This window comes from Ixodes scapularis, unplaced genomic scaffold (genome assembly GCF_016920785.2).
Source record: "Ixodes scapularis isolate PalLabHiFi unplaced genomic scaffold, ASM1692078v2 PGA_scaffold8__174_contigs__length_109621045, whole genome shotgun sequence".
Taxonomy (NCBI): domain Eukaryota; kingdom Metazoa; phylum Arthropoda; class Arachnida; order Ixodida; family Ixodidae; genus Ixodes; species Ixodes scapularis.
Window position 1 is genome coordinate 61,397,856 of NW_024609883.1, and position 26,143 is coordinate 61,423,998.

General features: G+C 47.8%; 1 protein-coding gene across 2 annotated transcripts; it reads left to right on the plus strand.

Annotated features, from left to right (window-relative positions):
• On the plus strand, positions 1-26,143 carry LOC8033016 (BSD domain-containing protein 1). Of its 2 annotated transcripts, XM_029977421.3 has the most exons (8): positions 1-76; positions 230-287; positions 5,039-5,155; positions 12,317-12,472; positions 14,984-15,284; positions 20,423-20,869; positions 24,023-24,123; positions 25,929-26,143. In XM_029977421.3, exons 1-8 carry the CDS (start codon positions 63-65, stop codon positions 25,956-25,958), a joined length of 1,224 nt encoding a protein of 407 aa, XP_029833281.3. In that variant the 5' UTR covers positions 1-62; the 3' UTR covers positions 25,959-26,143. The 2 variants fall into 2 exon arrangements, with proteins under 2 accessions (XP_029833281.3, XP_042142856.1); XM_042286922.1 differs by lacking the exon at positions 24,023-24,123 and having other exon boundaries at positions 9-76.

Sequence of the window (26,143 nt, forward strand, 5' to 3'; positions counted from 1 at the left end):
TCGGCGGATCCCGTAACTTGCCAGGTGGCAACCCTCGCCTCGATTCGCGTAAAGATGTAAAGATGGCTGAGGGCACGTAAGTACCCCCGATTGAAATCGCAGCGTTTTAAAATCCCTTTTCCTCTCTTGTCACGACCCCAAAACAAAACGACGTCGCGGCGAGCGACGCTCGTCATACTTCGTCTTCGTGCCGCGTGCGCTGTAACCTGGAATGCATTTCTCGCCGCAGCTCTGACGAAGCGACTACACCTTGGTGGAACACTTGGCTGCAGACGGCCAAAGACAAGGTAAACAATACGCGTGCCGTGGTCTTTTGCATTTTCTCGTCTAGTTTAGCGTGATTATCGCCGAGTCAGTGGACCAGATCATCCGCACGCTTCCTATGACTAGCGTTTCTCGAAGGGTTGCACTGACACTGCCTGTGAAGTCTGCAGAGGCGATTTGTGTTTTTCGAACGTATGCTTTCGAGAGGCCCGATTGTGGGTACGTCCTTTTTATTTTCTTTATTTGGTTTCTCGGTTCGTTCCTGTGTTACTGGCGATGTCGCAGCGGAGGAAGGACTTGTGTTGTCCTTGTTATGACACACATCTAACTATAATTAAAAAAACACGTTCCGAATAAAGAAAAAAAAAAATCGAGCGTCTTGTTTTTTGTTTTCTTGCTCGCAGCTAGCTTTTCAATGCGCTGTTTTCGGATGTTTGTGGACGGAGCTTTTGGGTAGCTCGGTTTATGAATTGTAGGTAAGGTATGTACCGAGATATGAGGTGTAGCGAAGTCGGTTTCTCGGAATAATTTCGGCTGGCACTTGCTGAGGTTTTGTTTTTGTGCGTACTAAAGCGAAGAGGACATTGACACGGCGTGGGAGCCAAAACTTTCCGAACGCTGTCCTCGTTTCCGCGAGTTAACGTGCAGCACTATTGCAGGCAGCAAAACTAAATTTTTCTTTATAAAGTCTCACATATACACAATAAAAAAAAAAACAAAAAAAAAAAACAATCTAATGACAGGTGCTTCGACTCTTAAAGCTTAATCTTCTACTGGTCACTACAGGGCGAAATGTGCATGCCATGCTGTGTGTTTCATTTTATTTAATTTATTTCAACCTTAAAGGCCCAGTTGGGACATTACATAAGGGGGGGGGGGGGCAGTATTGCGATAAATAAAATAGCAGACGCAATAAGACCTGGTTAGGGCATTACATAAGGGGGAGGGGGGCAGTATAACAATGAATAAAATAGCAGACACAACTATAAAACAATAGAACACACAAAAAATAAGAACAGGAAAAGTTATGCATAATGGGCTAGTAAGAGATCGTAAAACACTGTTGCATCAGTGGTGCTAACGATGGAGGATGACATATGGAAGGAATGATTAGTTGAACGTGTTAGTTTTGCCGGAAATTTGTTTAATCACACACCTCTCAATCACCTCTTAAAACCAAATTATTTTTCCAAACGTAATGATCATGTGCACAAGATACGCGAATACTGTATTAGGACGGAGCTCTGCAAAAATTCGTTTTTTGTGAGGACGGTCAAGGACTGGAACGCTTTACAGGAATGTATAGTTTGTGCTGCAAATGTTGATATGTTCTTTTCGTTATTATTCGCCCCCTGCAATAATGCCTTCTAGGCGCTGCAGGAGTTCCCTGAATAAAGAATAAAGAAAGGTTATTCCGGCGGGATGATATTCTATAGGGGGGGGGGGGGGGGGGGGCAGAGGGTGGTGAGAGCAAAACTGTCTTTAGTTCTGGACAATGGTAACAAACTTTATGGAGAAGGCTCTGGCCATTTGTGGTTTTCGTGTTTGGGAGGAAATGCTAGCTGGGGGACAGCTAGAGCTGCATACAGACGTTTTCTATTTCCTTCTGTTCTTGGTCACATGGGTTCTGTATCTGGTATGCGGGACGAAAAAAAGAAAAAAAGATTTCAACCTGGAAATGGAAGAAAATATAGATGAGGCGAAACAAGAATGTGTGACAATCGTGTATTTTTCGTGGACACCTTTCAGCGGGGTGGAGATCCAAACAATCTTTTAACGCATACCACAAATGACGACATTCAAGATGGCTGCACCCATGTGGAAAAGGTGTATGTAACACACTTGCATGTTGTGTGTACGTTTGTGCCTACTCTGCCATTTGTACTTGGTGCTTGGGGATCTATTGTTGCCTTTTTGTTGCATGTTTCTATTTGCAACAAAGGCGCCTTGAGATTATGTTCTTGTCCCGTTTGTATTTCACGGGCAAATGAAATTGCGATCTCGTTCGCGATGCAGGCACAGTTCCGAAAGTCTCTGGGTTGCATTGTCCGTAAGGGGGTATTTTGCTTAACTTTGCCCGTGCCAGTTCCATAGGTGTCAATGTATTGTATTCCATATACATGGGAAATAATAAACGCATAGGATGGACCACAGAGCACATCTTTCAACTGGCAGCAAACTAGAATGAAAAAGAATCAGTCCTCAAAAGGCATCAACAATTTGTTGATGCCTTTTGGGGGCTGGTTCTTTTTCATTCTTGTTTGTTGCCAGTTGAGAGATGTGCTCTGTGTTCCGTCCTATGTGCATATTCTTTCGTGCGTATATGAACCTTACCAACACGCTTGGTTTCTAATAATTTTATTCCAAGCTGTTTCTTTTTTTTTTTTTTTTTTAAGAAGCGTTTTTTGTGAAATTTGATTGCAATTTGTGTACTGTCCATAAACATTTTTCTTGGCAAGTTTGCTACGTTCGTGCACCTGCATATTTGATTTATTGGTGGTCATGACACAGTCAAAACATGAGGTATATGTCTCATTACATATGTGACCGGCTCCCCTTTTATGTCAAAATATCTACATCAAAGAAAATCCTGATATATTGCGCACCCTCTAAAAATAGTGATTTCGAAGAACTGGGGACGCCTGGGCAAGACTTTCTAGATGTCTCCGGACGCACGCACATATGCACCAAACAAGAAAGTTATGCAAGAGCCGGCATTGTGTGGTTGGATGGTCCACCCGACGGCAGAGTATTTGCCAACACGATCGCCGGCTTTACCGCCTTTCCAGCTTCGTTCTTCGTCGCTTCTTTCGCCCACTCGCTGGTTACACCTGGTTGGTTTTTCTATTCTCTTGTTTCTTCTTTTACCCCATCTGTTTTTTTTATTTTACAGATAGAATCCACAGACCTATTGATGGGAATGTAGTAGTGTTGAAAGTGCCACAACATTTGCGCCAAATTGTGCCACGAACGACAGCCCACTACACCTCGTGCCAAAGTGCCATTTTTGCCAAGAATTGCGCCACACCTGTGCCGAGATGAGTTTAAGTGGAGCAAGAAATAAAATTAATTGTTGGTCCGCCCTAACAATTGGAGAAGCAGGTAGAAAGGAAAATGGTGCAAATATGTGTTTCACCGAGTATCGACTAACTGTATAGTTTGTTTCATTTAGTTTAGAGCACGGTCAAAGGTTCAGACACATGCAACCACGAACACGCACATTATAAAAGTGCAAGTCACGGGACATCCGCCGCTGCAATCGATTCAGTCGGTGGAGGAACGCATAAGAGAATGTACACCGTTTGGTGGGTCCCATTGGCTCGTAGCATTGACTGCACTTTGAATTAAGATGAAACGAAGCATGATATTGCTCGTGAACCACGCTGGCCGGTTGAGCGCCGACATCGTCTAAATTTTTACGCGACGTCTGGAGCTAAAAGTTGCGAGAAAACATTGCATAGTAGTGGTAGGATGGCAATTACATTTATAAGACAGAACCAGAATCTTCTACTTCTGATGAGATCACTTGATTATCGTGTGTGCCGCATGGCTCTGTGCTGCCTTTCACCAGCGTGCCCGCGTCGAGCCTCACCGTTTTGCATCGGAGTCCTAGAAGCAGCGGCCGACATGGGTTAGCACGATAGGCTCAAAAATTATGTTCTGACCTGTTACATGTCTGCCTTCTTCGAACTTGACCATAGGTTGATCCCCAATTTGAAAAGCACTGCGTCCAGGAAGAGAAAAAAAACCAAAACGCGGGTCTACATTTGAGTAAATCCGGTAGTCAGGGTTTCCTTGCAGTTGTTGGTTGAAAGAGTAGCCAAATTTGACTTCACCCTGGTTCCAATGCCGCTTTGAGAGCAGCGTCACTTTTGAAGCACAAGTGTAGGTTTTCATACTAGTTGTGGGTGGTTGTTTTTGCAGTTTATAATATTAGAGTTGAGTTTGGTAGATTTCAAAAAACTTTGTGGACGCATTTTTATTGATAGACATGTTAGCGGATATGCTGGTGTTTGCTGGCATTTTACAGAAATTATGTTTACAGGCTAAATAAACTACCGGATGTAAAAGTGGGATGGGCTTTATCCCAACTGAAGTGTTGCATTTTTTGTACTTATTGTAAATGGAACCTGCTCTGACCAAGCCTTATTCCTAAAAAGAAGGCTATGTTCCTTTTGCATCTATCTATTCTTATTACAAAAATGTAATAAGTAATATGCTCCAGTATCAAAGAGGAACCCTCAATCAAATAAAAATGCAAATAGAGATGCATTAACCTTTTTTTTTTCTTCAGGTGATGTGCTAATGGGTGTTGTCATCTGCTCAAAACAATATTTTGCCTGCTACAGAACTTGCTACAAAAGGTCAAACGCCGCTTCCCTCGCGGATACCGGTTTTAGAAACATGCTTTCACAGAAGAAGCGTTTGGGCCGTATACCGATAGGCGGTGTTCATCGCGTGTGTGCAAGCAACGAGATTTGTCCACTTGCCTTTTTCCCCCCAATTATCTCCTGTGAAGAGGTGAGCATTTGCTCAAAATATTACGGTAGGTATTTTGTCAGTAAAAGCTTACGTATGTCTTGGCGTGCTGTGTTTCAGAGTAAGCGGTTGCGCGTGTTTTTTTGGTGTGCTGTGGTTCTAATAGTAGAAAAGTTTGCCTATGTCTTTTAGTGTGCTGTTTGTCAGGATAAAAGTTTGCCTATGTGTTTTGGTGTGCACGCTGTGTGTGCGAGCATAAAAGTTTGCCTGTGCATTTCGGCGTGCTTCGTTCCAGTCGACAACGGCGTACGAGTTTTTCAAGAAGGACCTGACGGAATTTTCCAGTACAGTGCAGCAGGACACGGCACAGGCAGTCTCCTCGACTGCTGCCTTTGTTCGAGACAAGCTGAAGGTGGGTTGGCAATCCCAGCGCCATTACTCTACAATAGGTGGCGCAAGCTACCACCCGGTGCCAATAGGCACAGCTCGTATCATCAATCAAGCCATTCAATCTTATGCCAAAAATCGCTCTACAATGCGGTTCTCGCTTTGCCGAAGTTTGTTCGTGGTGGGGCCTTCCATTCATTCAGCTGTGGAGCCACCATCCCTGATGGCCTGTTGGGGGCAGCGGGCTTTTCACTGCCTCGGATGTCAGTGAACGAACGACTTTGCATAGTGGGCTGCTATCAATTGTAGCACCCTCTTCAAAGCCATTGCTGAAATGGTAGTGTCCAGCCACCATCCAAAATTAATTTTGTACCCGTCGAGTCATTTATTAACCAAGAAGTACAAATGGGACACTATGATGCCAGAATGCACGGGAATTGTGAGCTAGCATAGCCTTTGGGAGACTGCGGGCTCAAAGTCTCTTTGACCCATTTGCTACTGCATGCTTCGCGCGCTGCCGGGTCGTCCGTATTGCATGTTTTTCCCCTAAAACAGGGCCACACTAGGTGTTACTGTTTTGCTTGTATAATGGGCTTTTACAGTAAACTTCCGTGCAGAAAACAAGAAAACATGTTTATTTACATGCTCAAGTGGTTTGTTCAAGCCTTTATGTCAATAGGCCTTCAAAGGTTCTTCCTCGTATGAGTGGCCTCGAAGCATTCCATTCTCGGTCGCCTAGGCGTTGCAGAACTAGTGCACTCTTGTCGTGATTCATACTCAGAACCGCTGTCGGAATCGCTCCCGTTGTCGACAGAAGACTCTGAAAACTCACTATCCTCAGCAGACGAGCTGTCATCATCGCTGTCAAAGAGGATATCTATGATTTCATCTTCGGAAAAGTCACACGTTACGCTAGACGCTGCCATCTTCTCCAAGCAGGCAGCGATGGAGCGGCAAAGACGACGCACAAAAGAACAAGCTCAAACAAACTGCAAACAGTACGACCCTCGCCATCTGTTAACAATGTATCTAACTACACTACCCCAAGTCCACATAGTGCGCCATCTATGAATAGCTCTCTAAAACAGAAATTCATGCAGACCGGCGAATCGCCAGCTTTGGCAGTATTGCCCCTGACGGCACGCCCAGCGGCTTGCCGGCTTTAGTAGCGAATGGGTTAAAGGGGAGCTGTAGCATCAATTTAGAACGTTTTCAATAACATATTTTAGAAAGAGCACAAGGAACTCCGCCTAGAGCAAGATGTTTTAAATAATTTTAATCGTAAAAATATGATATAATTGAAACCGAAACTAACCTGCAACTCTGCTTGTCTGCCATCTTGTTGCGACGTCAGACGTTGTATAAACATCAGCACGTGGGCCGCTTTAGCCACGATTGCCTGGCATCGGAAGCAGTCGGAAGGTTGTCGCAATTGCCCGTGGGAAGTAATAAACTATGATTCATCGAGCTTGTCTTAATCATGCAGTGACCAGCAAATGTTTAAGATTTTCAGCTCGAGATTTCAGACAATTCGTTGTTTGCATTCGATCTGACGGCACCGCCTCTGAGAGGACCTCATGTGCGGGCCGCATTCGCGATATGCCGGCGTGTGTATCCAGATGACACTTCACAGCAGAATGGCACGCAAAGTTTTGTTTATCAGCAAGGCGTGAACTGTTCTCTAGCACGACGTGAACGCTAGCCAGGAGTTGCGAGCTAGAAGCAAGACCTGCTCGGATCCACTTCCATTGCAGAGACCGCTCGGTCAGAAACCGACGAGACGTCACTCTGCCGCACTTTCTCGCGGTGTGATTGGACCCCACAGCCACTCACATTCTCTCCACCCTCCGATGCACGCCGCAGGCAGCCTAAACCAGACGCAGTTAGCAAAACCACTGATGCTCGCCTTCGCTACGACGCACAACACACACGGCAGAGAGCGTCGTCTGCTCTCGGATACAGCATTGGGCATCATGAGCGGCCCCCCACTCTTCGTTGCCAGCAGAGCGGCAACAAGCGATTCGGGTGCACCCTATCGCCTAAACTCCAAAGTTCATTTTCTCGAAAGAAAACAAATACTGTGAACAACATAATTTTTGCAAAAACCCAATTTTTGTGCAAATTGCCTACAATTAGCAAAAAAATAGGTCCTGCGAACAATTCCGGTAAAATGTAAGCACATTGAAATCTATATGGAGATCCCACCGCTTCGCGAAAATTATAACCCACAAATTATTCGAAAACTTCAGCTTTGACCTATATTGCGAAATATTGAGCCCGCGAAAAATAGGTCGTTTACAGTATCTTAATTAAATATTCGGTAGACATATTTATTTGGCGGATAATTAGTATGTGGTTATAATTTTTGTAAAAAATCAACGATCATCAATATTTTGCCAAAGCTCCTCCTTTAAAGGGCAACTCCGGCCAAAACTCAAAATGAAATAAATTACTGGTATCGCTGTAGTTGCACAAAATACGACCCCAGCCAAAATATTACGACCGTGGGACGCCACATTCTCAACTAATGCCGATAATAAAATGCGACCCGCCGCAAGTCGCTGCTCCTTAGCAAACGGCCAGCGGGTTGCCGATTGGTAAAGCGACATTGGGCCGTGGTGTCAGTATCATTCTCTTTTTTTCCTCCGGTCCGTGCGTTGCGCAGAGTGTGCTTCTTTGAGCCGCTACCGCAGCTACTTCGGCTTGTGATTGGTGTGTTTAGCCGTTACTTCTATCTGTAGCCCGTTAGCTTCGGTATAGCCTTTTGTTTATTTGCTTGTGAGGACTCCAAGACTCGTTTTAGCGAGCAACTCGGTGCGCCCAATACTGTAAAAGAACTTGTTGTTGGGCTAGTTGGTGTTGACTGTATTGAACCATGGTTAAAAGCGCTAAAAAGATGTACACAAGATAGAATATTGTGCCCGTGTTTGTGTTCTATCTTTTGTACATCTTTTTAGCGCTTTTAACCATGGTTCAGTGCGCCCAATACTGCCCAGCTGTTCCTCGAAAGATGCCCAGTGCGACTTGTAGCGCTGTGGGCTGCTCAAACAACCCGCTGCACAACACGGATGTGCTTTTTCACAAGTCTCCAACGGACCGAAAATTTGAGAACGTGTTGGTGAACGCTGTTCGACGAGTGGACTTAGGACTTTGGCTTTTACGCTCCCAAGGAAGAAAAAGAAAAACACAAAAAAACAGACGTGTACAGCCCAGCACACGTGTTCAGGTGCCTCGACCCGCGCCGGAGAGCCTCAAAGCTTTGTGGCTGGGACTGACCCGCAGCGCGAAAGTGAGAGGGCCCCCAGTACTGTACGTCACTGGCAACGCAGCTTAGAGCACCGCCGCTCCATCCACGGAGCCCCGACGACAATTTAGGCCTAGTGACGAGTACGGAAGACCGCACACACGCCGACAGCCACCAAGTACGGCACTGAACAAGTTCACTCGTTTTCCAGTCGCTAACTTTTGGGTATACACCAACTCATGTTTACAAACAAACCGGAGCGCCCCTAGCGGACGCCACCGGCACCGCGCATGCGCGATGGGGGTGTGGGCAAGAATCTCGCCGTCGCCCATAAACAAACCATTGAAATGCGATGTTGTCGGCGTCGGTGTGAGTCCCCCTGCCCTTTTTCGCGTTCAAATTGTTGGTTCTACGTCTTCCTGGCGATGTCTAACTATCTTGAGTGGCGTCAGCGAAATTACCAAGGCTCGTTACACCGCAAAAATTCGCGTAATTAATGTGACAGGTGGCGATTCATTCCGCGTGGATGCCGCAGATTGTACGCTAAAGCCTGATTCGCACGATGAGATTTCGCTCGGAATTTTCAGTCACGACGCCGCTCGGGCTGCAAAAGCGTGAACCGTAGCTGAGATGGTCGACGACGATACTGAAAATCGCAAGCAGAATCGGACCAACTGAATTAGGCATAACAAGTCGGTGTTGGTCACTGGTAACAATGACCAAAGTCTCCTTGTATCTTCTGTTTACATCGAGCCTGCTTACCAACCTTCAAATTTAAGTCTTTTGAGGCCTGCACTTACTTCTTATCGCAAGTATCGGGCCAACATTTGGTCTACGGACCGGCGTCGTCTAAGAGAGCAGACGACAAGCAGAGACGTTTGAAAGAGCAGACGACAATTGGAACAATCAGGCGGCCGTTTGAACTTGAAGACGCACTGAACGTAGACAGGTGGTCCGCACAACTTGAGTTTTCTGGCGTTCATGTTGGAACAAAACAAATAAATCTGATGACCTCAAGTATCCGTGAATTCAGCCCAAAAGTGCTTCTCGCCCAAGCAATCGTGGTCCGGTGGCGTCTGCTTTTCTCTTTTCACGGCACATATCCAGATTCTCGGACGAACCGAGCACGTGAAAACTGACCTTCAAACCTTTCTCGACACTTTTGGTATGGCCCCAGTCGCGGCGTTTTGACAAGAAGGCAGGTTTTTGTCTGGTTCCTTCCAAAACAACACAGGAATACACGTCTGGCATAGGGACTTCTGCCCACAGCCCCAGACCAGAAGTGCGACCGACGCGCCACCACCGCGCCGTGACGTCACAGAGATGAGTTTGTGTATTCAAGTGACGAGCATGGCACAGCGCAGGCTCGGCAGCGGCCGCCGAGTGCGACACCGTACAAGTTCACGGGTTTTCCAGTCACTAGCTTTTGGGTAGACGCACTAACTCTTGCCAGCGGCGGCACCCGAAGCGGTAGCCCGCCGCACACACCCCCCCCCCCCCCCGCTCTTGTGGCGCTGCGACACCCCCCTGAGCCTTGCACCGGGGCGAACCCACCCCCCACCCTTTGTGACGCCACTGACTCTTGCTACGTATGCTGGATAACTACCATGTATACACAATTAAAACAAAATCAGTTTACCTCCCATCTTTAGACGGCTAGCGCAAAAGAGGTAGGTGCCGCGCGGCCTGCGTACTCGTTGATTGAGAATGATCCTGACGTCACATTCACATGGCAGCTGTTTTCCAGTATTGATGGAACCTCAAGCGGCTAGTTTCGGTTTTGTTGGCCGCACCCCAAACAAAACATTGAGGTGTCGATATCTTTGAAACCACCCGCAATGACGACAAAAAAATTATACCTTGCAATTCAGGGACGCTGACTGCACTAAAAACAGTCACAATCCCAAAACCGAAAGTATGGACCGGAGTTGCCCTTTAAAGTAACGTGCTTTTGGTGTTCCAGAGGTCATATATAATGATCCTGTTTTGTTTTTCATTATTTCTATAAATGAGATGCGCCTTAGATTACCCGGAGCTTAGAAGCAACACTTTGAAGTGCGAGGGAAGACTTGAATGCTCAGTCCTTGACCGGCGGCTTTCGTGCGGAAGTAAGTCACATTTCGTATAGCTCGTTTCGCTTCGTGTGCGAACAAAGTTGAGGATGCAAGCGCGCGGTCGATCCCAACGACGCATGCAGTGCACAAGCGCTAGTGCCTGTCAGGTGCGCCGAAAGCCCGCAGCTCGCTTCCGTAGCTTCCGCTTCGCTCGCACCTAAGGTGAAACGGATTGTTGTGGGCCACTCGTAGACGTGACGCCACTTTGCGGCCCGTCGTCGCATGCGTGGAGCAGACAACCTCTCGAGGCTGGTTCGCACATTCACGTTTGAGGGTGATGGAGTCTGTTCTGCTCGCTCGTAACTGCTTATGAATGAGAAACACGAACGCTTCTCGTGGCATATCTTTTCCCACCATTCTTTTACCGTGGGCCCGAAATAATTCTGCCAACGTTATGAGTAGGGGTTCCGTGTTTTCGGATTAATCCAAAGCATGAATTTCGGCGGAACAATGGCTAAATAAAAAGTAAGAAAGACGGTCCTTTACGAATAAAGGCCGTCGAGCACGATGTTAGGGGTCTCAAAAAGCCACTTAGTAATTTTTTTTTTATCTCAGGTTTATGACAAGTTTGAGCTTTTGGTTCTTTTCGTCAAAGTGTGTACGGCCGCGACACACGCCACTGTTCCGATCTCCAGTTTGCACCATACTATTTGTGCTTCTTCGATAAAGGAGCTTTTCTTTTTTTTATAACAGTGAAAAGGAGTTTGGCTATTTCAAGGTACTGACGTTTATTGGAGCAACACTTGTTTGTAAGATTTGTTGTGGGACAGTTAGTACTTCGAATCGCCGTTCCAAATGGGAGTACTAACTTTTATCAGCTTAGGGGTGCATTTGGTCCAAAATTATTTATCTTTATTTTGAATTTAAAAAAAATTTTGAATGGAGTAAAATTTAATTTCTAATTCATGAGAATTGGGAACCAAACAAAAATAAACTCCGATAAACCCAGAATTTACGGCTGAAGATATACTAAAAAAACACCCTCTGAATTCCCAGAAATAAAAAGCTCTGAAAACACGAGATCCTTATTATAAGCCACCATTTCTCATCAGTTGTGTATGGATGTCTCGCAAATACTTCAAAACCTTGCACGCAGACCGGAATTGTGTTTTTCCGTCGTAAGCGAGCACAAGCGGCGTCAAGCATGCGTGGAACGCTTAGTGAGATTGGTCCACGGGGCTCCTGCACTTGACGTCACTTTCGGACACGTCACAAACAATGTGCTCGGAAACTAAGATGTCCAGCGTCAACAATCCTGCCGGCGACGCCTTCCGCCGTTTTCCCTATGCGCACGCACACAAGCGATTCTTCGTTAGCTTTGTGTTTGGCGTCGGTGGAACGTGGAAGCGAGCAGACGACTCAATCGACGACTGAACCCGAGAAGTATAATTGGGGATGTATGTTGGGACGCTTAAATTCGAGACTTCTTTCGTCTTCGGAGCCACCCCGTGACTTCCCCGGCACCATTTTGCCCCTCCCCCACGAGCAAGCTTCTCTCTCGCCAGCTCGTCCGAAATCCAGGTAGAGGCAGCCCCGTATCAAAATCTAGTACCGAGCGATGCCCTTTTACATTTCTAACCATGTTGGCCAATGCCATCGATCGCGACGCGAAAGAGCTCGAGCGGTTTGGGAAGCGCTGCTTCCGTGCACATAAAGACGCAACCGACGTGGGACAAAGACAGACGAAACTCGCCGACCCGAATTCTGGCGGAGATTCCGAGCCGGAAGCGGCTCTGAGTCGTGGTCTTGTGCGAGCACGCTGTCAAGTCCGTGCAGCGGCGACAATGGCGTTTACGTTGCCCTCGCGCGACGCATGTTCTCGACGCAGCTGGATGGGGACGCGTCGGTCACGACCAAGGCCAAGGAGGGCTTCTCGACCCTGCTGGGGACCCTCAGCGAGGCCTTCTCCCCGTCCTGGGACCCTGCAGACGACGAGCTGTCGGTGATACGCAACAACGAGGTCCACCCCGTGGACAGGTGGCAGGTGAGGGTGGCTTGCCGGTGACTATTCAAAGCTCCAATCCAGCACAGGTGGCGCCACTCGCTTTCTAAAATGGTGGTTATAGGTGGGGTCGGTGATGCTTGCCGGTGTACCAGTTGCTGATCCTCTCCAGTGTGCCGGCTTCACTGAGCGGCACAAATTATTCCCATTTATACGAGGAAGCTAGGGTGTTATACACGCGGGTCACCTCTTTATCCTGAAAACAAAAACTGTTTAGCATAAAATTTACGCCAGTAGCTACCTTTTAATTCTGGAACGCAACCGAAACTAAACTCCATTTTAGATATAATTTTTCGGTATAGGTGTTAATTTCAGATTCTTTCATCACTCAAGATGTGTCTCGCAGTGTAATTATTGAGATAAAGACTTTCACGGAAACTTTATTTTGTGACATGCGTCCGACCCAGGCACTTCAAAATAATTTAGGTTAGAATATTGTATTTGTTGAAAAGATCTGCGGTGATATTTGTGTTCTTGCTTCCTCTTTTTGCAACTATAATTGTCATGTGAAATAATGAAGTGCAGGCTTCTTAATCGGTTTTAGGGTATTCAGATGATTTGATAGCTTTAACATTATTCCTAGCGTAAGAATAATAGAATCGATCCAAATTTTACAACATACTGCCACGGGTGATGAGTTTAGAATATGTTCACAAAACATTTAAATTAAGAAACACTGTTCTCACTACAACGACCCAAAGATGTGATCCGAGTGAGACAGCTGGAGTGTCTGTGTTGTTCTAAAGCACACACACACTCGTAGGACTTTATATTTCATCCAGTGTTTGACTGTTTGTCTATCTTGATGACGGAGCTTTTCACATGGTAAAAAGAAAACAAAATGATACCTTTCTGGAAAGACTATTATGGTTAATTGGCATATTTTTATGATTGCGGCTTTTATTGGGGGCCTACATTGCCACAATTTCTATTAATAATAATATTACAATTATGATATTTTAATGCATAGTTTCTCAAGCTCTAATGTAATTTGTAGCTTATGAGCTAATTTCAAATGCTCAAGCAAGTATGGCAATCAAAAGTGTGCAAATTATAATCACTGGTGCCATTTGCAGCATTTTTCATTAACGAGTTTAAAATAAAAATGGTTTAGAATCAATAAAAACGTTCTAGGTAATCTGAGAAATCCACGTAAAGTTAAATTAATTGTGGGTGAAGCATATCGTGCCATCAAAGTCGCAACTCTCGACTTTTTTTGAAAAATTATTTACCAATCTTTTTAGAACATTTAGTTTCTTTAATTTTTACGCGCCGTCGCTTTGCCGATTTCGGCCTTTCCAGTTAGAGATAACGCGCACCCGCATGCACGTCTGCTCCCTGCAGCATGTTCCGTTGGCGTCGGAAATCGGTGAAACAGCAGCAAGTTTTAGTATTGCGTATAGTACTAGTGAACGCAAGCACCGTGTGTTTGCGTTAGCTTTGCGCGTTCCACACTATGCGCACAAAACCCAAAATTGCGGTCTCAGATTGGAGCATGGCAACGACACGCATGCGCAGCGTGGAGCACTCAACTCTAACACAAATGCACGGCGTTTGCGTTTGCTTCTATACGCAGCATTAAAACTCTTTAATAAGGTACAAGCTCATACCAGCTGCAGCACTACATCGGGACAGTAAAGGGCGTTGATTACATTCAGAAATGGCTTTTTGCGAGCCCCGATCGCGAGCAGTTTCGCTGTGCTTGGCAAGCGGGAGAACCAGGGTACCCTAGCTAGAGTGTTTCCCGTTTCCGCCGTGAGAGGGCGAGCGAGGAGATGGAGACGCCTTCGGCAGTGTTCTGGCATCTAGGGAGTCTCGAGGGTGCATGCACAGCCAAAGCACAGCGGAATTCGATGAACGCACGCTTTTGCAGCAAGTCATTTTCGTAAGAGATGTCCCGCCCTTTTCATCCGGTTGGTGGCTATGGGCTAAATGTATATGCTCCGGTTTCGAAGAAAGGAATTCCAGCAGTCTCCCATTTTAAAGCGTGTTTGTTTGTCCATCCGTCAGGGCAGGGCATGTGGGCAGAGCCGATTTGGCTGTCGTCGGGGGTGAATTTGGCTTGGCAGCAGTCTTTGTCTGCTGGCCCTTTATTTATTTGTTTTTTTTATTAGCAATATCTCGCAGGCTCATGTAGAGAATTAAGTAAAGGGAAGGGGGTAAAAAGAAAGATAAAAAATCTAAACTATAAACGACACGAAATGTACGGGAGGAGGAGGCACGAAATAAATCGAGTACCGCTCAGCTTTAGACGAAGGAAAGAATTCAACGATACAGTGCAACCCAGTTATAACGATAATCAGAAGACCCAAAATTTCAGTCGTTGTGACCGATTATCGTTGTATCTGGACTAGAAACTGATCATTTCCAGTCTAGAAACTCTGGAAACTGATCGTTACAAGTGGGTTGCATTGTATTATACCCGCAACATGCCCGCGGCGTAGTGAAAACATGCGGTGGTGGTTGCATATTACCCCGCCCTCCCTCTCCCAGGCCTGCCTGCACTCGATCTTAGTGGACCGCAACACATACTGCCACGAGCCGGACTGCCCTCCCGAGGTGTACGAGAGCTGGCTGGAAACATTCTCCCTGGGCGAGCACCGGGACGAGGTTGCCGAGCTGCTGCTCAACTACGCCGAGGTGCAGCGCTACTACGACGAGCTGGTGCCCCGGGCGGTCTCGCACGAGGAGTTCTGGCAGCGCTACTTCTTCCGCGCCTTCCAGCTCTGGCAGGCCGAGGAGGAGCTCGTGAACAGCGTGCAGCAGTCGAGCGAGCGCCTCTCCGTCAGTGGGGGTGAGCGGTGCACAGTTGACCCCGTGCGCGTCGTTGTCCTAGTTTAAGCATTGATGTACGGGGAGTTCCCGAGGAAAAAGGACGGCGTTTTGCGGCCCGGATCAACGAGCTGTGCATTTCGGAAAGCTCAAACTCCGTGGGTGCGTGAAGCTAGCGGTTGGACTAGAATGTAAAAGCTTGAGAAGATGGCTGTGCCTGGATTAAAAGATAACCGAGAAAAACGAAACTTGTCTACGAGCCGACGTCCACCTAAGTCTAATATTGTCAACGCAATGAATGATACTGTGAACACTCATGGGATTTACATCAGTAAAAGAGACTTGTCAGCAAGGAAAGGAATATTGTCTTCTTCCTTGTTGGTAAGTTTGTTTTGCGGAAATAAATGCTACAGGCACCCACAATCTCATTTTTTGTTGTGACAAAACTGGGCTTAGGTGGATGTCAGCCCATAGAGAGAGTTTGTTTTTATCAATTTTTCTTTTGGTCCAGGTAGCGTCATGTTTTCAAACTTTCGCATTCTATTCCAAACGCTAGCGTCACATTTTCACGGAGTTTGAACATTCCGCGATGCATACCGTATTTGCACGAAAATAACGCAAAAAAAAAACCATTTTGAGGTCGTTAAAAAAAAAAAAATTATTAATAACGCGAGCCGAGGCCCACCGCTGCGTAAGTCCGCCGCGCTCGAGGACATACCATAATAAATGAAAAGGGAACAAACATTGGTAGAAAACTGGTATGAAGAGCGGAACACATATGCTAAAAGGTGAGCCGAATATCGGCGGAAATTGAGCACGTGAAACTGGTTTCACGCTATTTTCGACATGCGCAAAAACTTGCCGTGTAAATGCTTTTTAACCATGTTTGCTTTTTTTTGTGTGCATTAGATATGCGTAGTTGTATATATATATATATATATATATATATATATATATATATATTTTTAAATACTCACTTTCCGAACGCTCTGAATCCCGTCCAATTTTCGGTTCCTTTTACGGATACGTGTTCCACCCTTTCATTTTTATTTTACTCATCATCGCTGCTCAGCTCCCGGTCGCTGTCTGCGAACATCACTTCATCATCCGTGCCGTCCATGCTATTTTACAAACAACACTTGAGAAACGCACGCGACACAATTGAGCGTGGCATGGCCTGCCATGCATTCAATGTGGAGGGCAAGTTCGTCTGCTTCTCGCGCAGGGGGTAGCGGTGACGTCAGAACGCCGAGCCCTGATTGGCTGATCGCGCCCCCCTATCTGAGCGTCGTCTGCTCGCAACGTCGTCTGCGTCTGTCTTATCTTTCCTGCGACTTTCGGAAGTGCAGAGGCCAGATTCACGAAACGATCTTACGCCAAAAATGTGCGTAAGACAAAACTTAAGAACAAATTCGTATTCACGAAACGAAATTTTCGTAAGTTTTGCGCAGGTTACGACGAAATCCTACGACAGCTCCGAAGCTGTCTTACGCACTTCTTACGATCAAATCAGCATGGCCGACAACGTCGCGGTCGCGACGGCCCACGGACGTTTATTTTTTCACGTGCGGTTCTGACGCGTCCCAACTTCAAGCAGCAAGAAAAAAGTAAAAAGTACTTGAAACAGACCACGACGAACAAGAACGCTGGATCCACAAACACCCGGGCAAAGCTCCCACGGCCACGATCCCACCGAACGCGACCAAACGAGCTGGGCAGTTAGGCCTAGCAGGCTCTCCGCGACTCGGCGACCGTCTGCCCACGACCGGCTGGCGTGCTGAGTGGAATATGCCCGCGCGACCCTTGTGAACCCTTCCCGTATAATATTTTGATTGCTGACCTCAATTTTCGATTAAGGGGTCAATTTCTTCCTCTTGTTATCTCCTGGTTTCCCGAGGCAACGGTGACTCTCGCCGATGAAAAAGCGGTGAATCTCCGACAGACGCAGCAAAGGTAAAGCAGCCATCGCTTTGACCGCTTTGACTAGCAGACGTAAAGCAGACGACGTTAACTGCGCCCTCGCCGCACACGAATGGAGGGAAAAAGTATTTGGGAGGGAACTTGCCTCGGTTCTAAGAAAAAAAACCTCGGCGCCCCGGGACACCTCGCCGGTGAGTCCTTTGACTTCCCTCCTTGATGCGCGTCTGCTAGTTGTTAGACAAAAACAACGTACCGCTCGAGTTATTTCGTCTGCCCTCTCTTAAAGGCGAGGTCGAGTTCGCTCCGAAAGTCGCAGGAAAGGTAAGACAGACGCAGACGACGTTGCGAGCAGACGACGTTGCAAAGGAGCAGACGACGCTCAGATAGGGGGTCGCGATCAGCCAATGAGAGTTCGGCGTTCTGACGTCACCGCTACTTCCTTTCTTATGCGCAGAAGACGAAAATGAGCCCACTTGCGAGGCGTATATCCACTTCGCGACTTGCGAGGTGGAGGCCCGCTTAACGCGACCCGCTGGCGTCAGCTCCTTGTTATTGTCCGCGAGCCACTCCTCGTGTTTTCTTTGCACCCGGTCTTTGAAGGGCTTGTTAATACACACATTCAGGGGCTGGAGCTGCGACGTCATTCCTCCAGGTATGACAACAAGGTCACTCTTTGCCTCCCTGATGGCGTTCTTGACCTCGTCCGTCAAGTGCCCCCCTGAAAGTATCGAGCACAAGCATCTAGGGGATTTTGAAGGGCGCACCTGGTCGGTTGTCCCACACGACCGGGATCCACTCGCGCATCATTGCACTATCCATCCATCCTTTTTCATTACACCTGATGTGCATCCGGGCAGGAAAATGTTTATTTTTCGGAAGTGTTTTCCTTTTAAAAATAAGGAAAGGTGGCGGCTTATGACCATCGGCTGTACATGCCAGCATCGCCGTCACCCGATTTTTTTCATTTCCTGTTGAACGAAGACGCACTTCCTTAGAGCTGCGAACATCCATGACGTAGTTGGATGGCATGTCCAAAAATATGGAGTCTCGTCGGCGTTCCCGATTTGACCGATGAGGTAGTTTCGGTTCTTGCGCTGGGAAATGACGCGAAGCTGGAATGCTAGGAGTTTCTCCTCTTAATCTGCTGGGAGTTTTTGGCAGATGGAGGTCTTCAGGCGAAGCGAGAATCCAGCGCGAAGCATAAACTTTTGCATCCTCGAGCGACTCGCCTTAAAAGTGTTGCGAGACAGGCCAGCTTCCCGTGCGAGCTCTCTCGGTTTTAGTTGGATCACTTCGGCATTGACCGGCAAAAACTGGCCACGAAGTTCTTTGATGAAATCTGCTAGATTCTTCTCCAGCTTAGAGTGACAATCATGCTTCGGCCCACGGAAGGCTTTCCGGGTAGGCGCTGCTCGAAAAATCTGGTCACGGTTCTTCCACTACCCTCGAATGGTAGACTCGTTGATCCCTAGACGTCGGGCCGCGCTCGAATTTCCAATGTCTTCAAACCAGTGTGTCGAACCGAAAAAAATATGGGTCCGGTTACGGTTCAGGTTCAGGTAAATTTATTTTGTTCCGGTTCAGTTCCGGTTCGATTAATTCGATCCGCGAACAAGTTCGCGAACTGGTTCGGGGTGCTAAACCGGTTCGCGAACCGGTTTGGAAATTATGAATGACAAATTGCAACATCAAAATAAATTACAAATAAAACATCTGAAATCAGCACATACGAAACGAGATACATCATAGTGTAAGGCTCAGGGATTTCTACCCGGAATGGTTTCTCACCGACGTTTACGCATTCGGAATTCATCTAATTGGGTCCGACGCAGTAGCTGTAAAATCCGCGACCTCCTTACAAACCCACTTACAAGTAGAACTATGTCAAGATTCATGGATGAAGCGTTTGTCAAGATTCATGGATGCAGCGTTTATATTCCTAAGACTGGGTGGAGAAGAAAAATATGTAAGCGAGGTGTGTGTCAGTTGACGGCACTTAAAAAACAAATGGCATTGATAGCACATTCATTGTCAACAGCGCGTGGCCGAACCGTTTTGACATGAGCCGGTAACCGTTATTTTTTTTCCGGTTCAGTTCCGGTTCGGGTTCATCGCGATAACAATATAACGGTTCGGGTTCGAGTTCAGTTCCGAAAAAAATACCGGTTCGGTTCCGGTTTTCGGTTCGGTTCGGTTCCGGTTCGACACCCTGCTTCAAACAAGGTAATTGCCTGTTTCTTGAAGGATGCGGTGTAATGCGTCCTTTTCTCCATCGTAACACAAATGCCAGGAGAGACTTCCGAGCAGACAGCAAGAGTTATGGCGCCTCAGAACAAGCGAAACCAGAACAGGCAACGGAACAAGGGAAACCAAATCCGGCGTGATTCAGCAAGCTTCGAGCATTACGTCCTTGAAGCCCTGCTCCGCTCCTCACCACAGTAGAAAAAAAACAGCTCGCTCCCCCGCACACCTCGCCTCTCCTCGCATTTCTCATGAGCTTTTTCTCTCAAGTTGGTCCTCTCCTTCTCCCACATCTCCGGTTGCTTATGGCGAAACATGCCGCCATACGTTCGCACGCGAATCCTCCTCCTCCTTTAACGAGTGCTGCAACTTCCTTCCCCGCTTGTCCGTTTTCGTCTGACTCTCTCCATTCCCCAATGACACCCGAAGGTCGGCTTTCCTCCGTACCTCACGCACGACCGATCTTGATTCCAATTATAGCACAGGGCGCGTTTTTAGGTGAACTTTTCTAAAAAAGAACTCTCGTTATATTCGTGCAAATACGGTAGTTTATTTACCCAGGCCGAAGAACACTGTTCTCTTTTCTCGGGAACTCCCTGTACTAAAGCACTGCAGAAGCCTACAGACCTTTGTTTCATCGATGTGAGACTGGGAGGTGTTCTTCAGCTGCCTTTCAAGCCAGGTTCCTTGGGGTAGGAAAGTCTGAAAACCCGTGTTGGATGATGTTCGACAGCTTGCATGTAACAAGCAACGAGTGCTCGATGAGTTTGTGTTGCTCGTCCGGTAACTTTGACCTGCGTCCATTCTATCCCAGTAAACTCATCCAGCCTTTATGCTGGGAGGTGAACCTTCATATCTTATTTTGGTTTAGATCTACATCACACCAGTTAGAGATCATCTGCACAGTTTAAAATATACCATTTAATTTTTTTTTTTTGGTGCAGCATGGTTTGTGTTGCATTTTGTGCCATTCAATGCCTAATCATCATCATCACCCAGTGGACTCTGACCAGCTGCTGGACTCCCTGAGCGACCCCGGCAGCAAGTTCCTGGGCAGCCGACCAATGGTGGTCCCGCCCAACACCCCCAACGCCCCGTCGGCAGAGCAGAGCGGCTCCAACTCCCCGACCCCCTCCAAGGCTACCCCGTCCCCCGCGGGGGACGCGGGGTGCGACACCGCGAGTCCCGCCCACGGATCTTCCACCCCCGAGGAGGGAGAGGTCGCGACGGCAACGGGTGCTGCCCTCGCGACGTCTCTGGCTACGGGAATCCGGGCAACCATGTGCACCAGAGGCGAGGGCAGCAGTGCCGTGGCGAAGGGTGCGGGGAGTGATGGCGCAAAGTGCTCCGTGGAGGAGACGAATGCGAGAGGTGCGACGGTGACGGAGGTCCGGGGCAGTGGAGGCACGGGGTCGCCATCTTCAGGAGAGGAGTCCAGCGGGAGAGGTGGGTGATTTGTTTGCTTGTTTCATAGACTGGCATCTTTAGTGTAAACACAGTCCCTAGATGTCTCCAGTTTCTTTAGGTGTCTCCTATGTCTCCAGTGTCATAGATGTCTCCAGTGTCTAGGGAAGATTCTTTAATTTCTGTGGAAGGTATCTCTTGTGTCTATGGAACATTTCTCCAGTATGGTAGAGGTCTTAGATGTCTCTGGTATGGTAGATGTCTCCGGTGTCTATGGAAGGTGTCTCCTATGTCTCCAATATGATAGATGTCTCTAATGTCTATGAAAGATTCTCCGGTGTATTTGGAAGATGCCTTCTATGTCATGTTAGACATAACAACGTACAATGGACGAGGACAAAGGAAAGAAACACACAAGCGTTGAGAAACCCATGTGCCGTGTGTGTTCCTTTCCTTTGTCCCTGTACTTTGTGCACTGTTATGTTTAACATGTCATCATACCATCTAGCCTAGCACACTACCCTCCTACAGTCTCCTACGTCTCCAGTATAATAGATGCCTCTGGTGTCTATGCAAGGTGTCTCCTATGTCTCCTGTATAATCAATGTCTCCAGTGTCTATGGAAGATTCTCCGGTGTTTGTGGAAGGTATCTTTGGTGTCTATGGAAGATCTCTCTTATGTCTCCAGTATGGTAAATGTATTGGATTTCTCCAATGTCTGGTATTGGAGATGTCTCCGATGACTCTGTATGGTAGATGTGTCCTGTAGGGTAGATGCCCTAGGTGCCTTTGGTATGGTAGCTGTCTTAGATGTCTCCAATGTCTCTTGTGTGATAGATGTCTTCTATCTCTTCGGTATGAAAGAGCTTTTCTTTTGGACAAACCTGAATGTCGGAGGCTCGCCGTCGATGGTAGAAGGAATCGATTGCCTTAGGTGGCCTAAAAGGGAAACTAGAGAGGCGTTCATATGTACCTGGTTCAAAATCTTGCAGAGCATTCAATAAGGCTTTGTGGCTTCTCCAGTGTTTTGTGAAATAGTGTCGACAGAAATGCATCCGAGGCCGCTGATGCGCGCAAAACAATTGCCGCTGGATGCCACTGGCCAAAGATGAAGGCTAACGATCCTAGCAAGCGGATGTCGAAATCGGGAATTTGCGACAATGGTAGACTGACTGTCTTGGCTATCGCTGCAACCTCTAGCTATTAAAAGTGCTGAAATGCCTCCTGGTACAAGTAATGTGTGTTTGTACTGTTATAAGCAAACCTTAAGAAAAAAAACTGTTGAATTTTTCTTTTGAGACTACTTTGCCTCCCTATATGCACATTATAGTCTCAAGCCGTGTCCCCGGGTGTCAGTGAACTTTGTGGAGAAAACATTTTCCAAGGCACGAGTCAACGGTGTTTCCGGACCAGATCTAAGGACCAAGGAGTAACCCACACTTGATCCGGGTGTAGCACCGACTTTTCAGCTTTGCTCCAGTTTCCGACACGGCGTCACATACAGCCCCCACGAAAACCCTCGTATGTCAGCAGAAACTTTTGTATACCAAAGATCTCGAGCAGTTCCCTCGGTTGGGGGCAACCACCTGTTTCGAAGTTCTTTGTTGGGACGTTCTTCGTGGTACTAACCGCTGTCAATGTTTCCCTCCACTTCTGTGTTGTGTGTGCTCCCGTGCATTGTGGCCCTGGCTGCGGTACTCGGTGCCTGTACTTGAATCATGACCCTCACACCTCTCGTGCAGTCTTCCACGCGGAAGCCTAGAGTTCACATCGAACGTTTGTCTTGGTATGTCAGTGCAGTGTAGACCACAAGGGAGGTCAGTCAAGTTCTGTGTCTTTGCGGCAGGAAGTAATGCTTCCCAAAAGAGCACAGTGCCAGGGCTGAACTACTGACCCTCGAATTACAGTACCAGATTGTCACTTTTCGAATGCGACTCATCTCGGCATTGTTTTTAATGTGCGCCCTCGGCGGTTGGGAGAAAATCGTAAAACCTAGGTTTACAAGTACAAAACTCCTTTCTGCTTCCCTAGTCGCTGTGATTTTTCTATTCCCAGGTCAGATCAAGGCAGCACACTTCAGCCATTAATTAGACTATATATACAGGGCGTTTTCTTTTTTTCTAAAAGTGACACTAATTACAAAAAAAAAGATGTGAACGCTACATTTTTGTTGTTTGTGCAGATGAGTAATACATCCAGGGGGACATAGTGTAGAGGACTAATTGTAACGATTAGTTGGCCAATTCAGTAAAATTTGTTATTTAACATTTTAATGAGTGAGAATAGACAAGGTTCCATTTAGAAACTTGCTGCATGTCTTTGAAAACCACTAAATCAGTAATTTCCACAAAGACTTGAAGCACGTGAAAAGCGCAGTAGTTAACTAAAGGTTCCACTCGTGCAGCAGGAGCAAGGCTAGCGGTGCGATAAGGCGCCTGCACAATCTACCCGTCTCTCACCACGGCCCCAGCCTTGTGTCCGTTGCGTGAGCGGTACCTTTAGCACATTCTCTAATATTTTAGGTATGACCAATTTAGTGGTCTTAAATCACAATCAGCTGGTTTCTAACTGGAACCAAATGTCTATTTTCAGCAATGAAAAAGTTAATTAACAAATTTTACTGAGTTAGCCGACCGATCGTTATGACTAGCCTCGAACATTATGTCCCCCTTGCTGTATAACTCACCTGCACAAAACGCATACAAGTAGCTTTCACTGCTTTCTTTTTTTAAAATTAGTGTCACTCTTGGAAAAAGCACCCTGTACATATCATTACGCCTGTTGGAGTAGATGGGGCGCAATAGTCACGAACAGCAGGGCGCGTCTTTCAGGTGCCCGACCTCCAGCACGTGCTCGTTGCCTTCTGTTGTGATTCGGAGGCGCGTGCATGCGAGCTCGAAGTTTGCAGGACGCCAAAGCATCATTGAAGGCAGGTAGCTTGTGCTCGAGATGGGACGACCGAAGGCCCCCTCTGCCGTCTTAATTCTGTCGACGACTCTAGCAATTCCGTCTGGAACTAGATTGCGAGAATAACCAATCAAACTGCCACAAACGTATAACGCCCCACAGGCGAGCCGGAGTCGAGCGGACGAAGGGGGCGGCGACCGGCACCAGTTCTAAGATTGGCCTTCCCCCCTCTCTCCTCCGGCACCTCCTCCTTCCCCTCCCCCAAACCGTGTGCTTTGCCTCGAGCAGATCTTAGCGACTGGGAGGAGTTTGAGCTTGAGTTGGGAGCCGAGGACGCGAGCATCGCCACCGCCGTTGCCAGGCCGGTTTCTAAACCGCCGTCGTCGGAGGTAAACCACGCCCACCCACAAATCCCCCCCCTCCCCCCACCCAGCCTTTTTCCCTCTGTCGCTTTTGTGGAGCTGCACCTTCGCCTCCTCGACAATGCGGCCACGGTGCTGGATATTTTACGTCGTCTACCGGGAGCCAATGTGGGGCACGGATGGGACGAAAGCACGGAGCCCGGGGGTTTTGGTTTCGGTCGAGGCGAGAGCTTCAATGGTTGCCGGCATACGAGCTGTGCGATTGCGAGCTGTGGACGTGGCACCACAGCTCGCGCATGATCGACCGACGAGACATTTCAGAGCTTCTCGCAGGTTTGCAGTCAGTCAGTATTTTGGTGACGACGTCCCACCGTCGTACAAGTAGTGAGAAGGGTCTCGCAGCCTCCGACGTGCCTGCGCTGAGTGCCGTTTCTTCCACCGGTCTTTGTCGGCTTGTGCACGGCAGCGGAACAGCTCGAGGTTTGCGAACGAAGCTCAGGTCTTCGAGGGCTTCTGGTGTGAAATAGCGGACGATCGCAGTTTCAGCTCGCTTCCGATCTCACTTCGCCATGGCGCTCGGTTCGTAGCAGACGATAAACTTTCTTCCCGGTTTGTTAGCACACGACGTAATTTCATCCAAGAATGGCACGCTTCACGGTAGACGAATTGTCTAAGAACGCCACCTTTGCTCGCACGCAAGAGGCAAATTACATGTCGCACTCGTTCTCGCGGCGCCCGAAATCGAACCCCCGGAGCGTATCCCGACCGGTGTTTACCGCGTCCTCAAAAGTGGTCCCTCGACCTCTGCCCAATGACCTCTGAGAAGCGTCGTGCTCTTGCCCACTGCCATCCCGACAGTGGCGCACCAATGCAGATGAATGCGGTAGATGCTAATTGTATCTGCTGCAACGGGTTTTTTTTTGCCAGCAATTCTACAATCAACCACCGGGACCGCGATGTCCAATGGCACCGCACGTCGGCTCTTACGGCGCCATTTATTTATTTCCCCTTCAGAACCACTTGCATTGCGGGCGAGATGGGACGTTGAACACACTGTTCAAAGACGCGTTTTAGGCATCGTAAGCACTGCGTTGGCATTCGGCCGAGACTTGTGTTCGGTCGGCGAGGACACGAATCCCGGTCGACGCAGTACTCGCATCCGACCTCTGCCCGACTTTGGCCACCGTCAGTAGGCGACATGGAGAATCCAGCACTATGGTGTCGTTGTCTAGGAGCCGGCCGCACCGTCTTCGTCTGCCTCTCGTGGCCCACCACACCCCGAATCACCGCCACCCCCGACTGGCTCGGAGCCGAACCAGGTGGACCTCTGTACGCCCCTGCACGCTGCGTGTCGTGGTTGTCCTAGAGTCCGGGGAGAAGCCTGGACCCAGCATGGTTGTTTTTGAGCTAGCTGCACGAAAGGTAGACGACGCTTTCATGGCGTCTGCAACGATTGGTGGCACAAAAAGCTTTCAATTGTCGTCGGCGGTTGTTCCAAGTGGCCAGAAGTGCATGACTAAGGCCTTGTTAAGAGGGAGATCTCAGTTACAGCCAAGCAGTTGCAGTTAGCGTACGGTAAGCGAGATTGTGTTTCTAGACAGCACTTAGTTATTGAGGCGATAGCGTTGTATTTTCTGCGTCGCATACAGCGGAGCACAAACTTCAAGATTTTGCGTCGCCTTGCAGGCGACGCAAAAAATTCAGCACTGTGGCCTCATTATATAGGAGGTATTGTCCTAACTGTTCTTACGTCGCACAGCACGCCGAAGCTTTAGATGCCGCCCAAACACCGATCACAGTTACCGAATTTTTGTCTGTGTTCTTGTCCTCAGGCTGAAGACGACTGGGAAAAGTGGGAATGAGGACGTCACTTTGGAAAGCGTGAAGCGGAAGACGTATATCCTTATTTAAGCCAACACGGAAAATTGTACCATACACGCAGGCTGTTGTTGTTTCCATGGCAGAGTGCCTGTACCATCCCCCTTTCCAGCCAAGAAGAGAGAAAATTTAAGTGTTTAATAAAGTTGAAGACAAAAAAAAAAAAAAA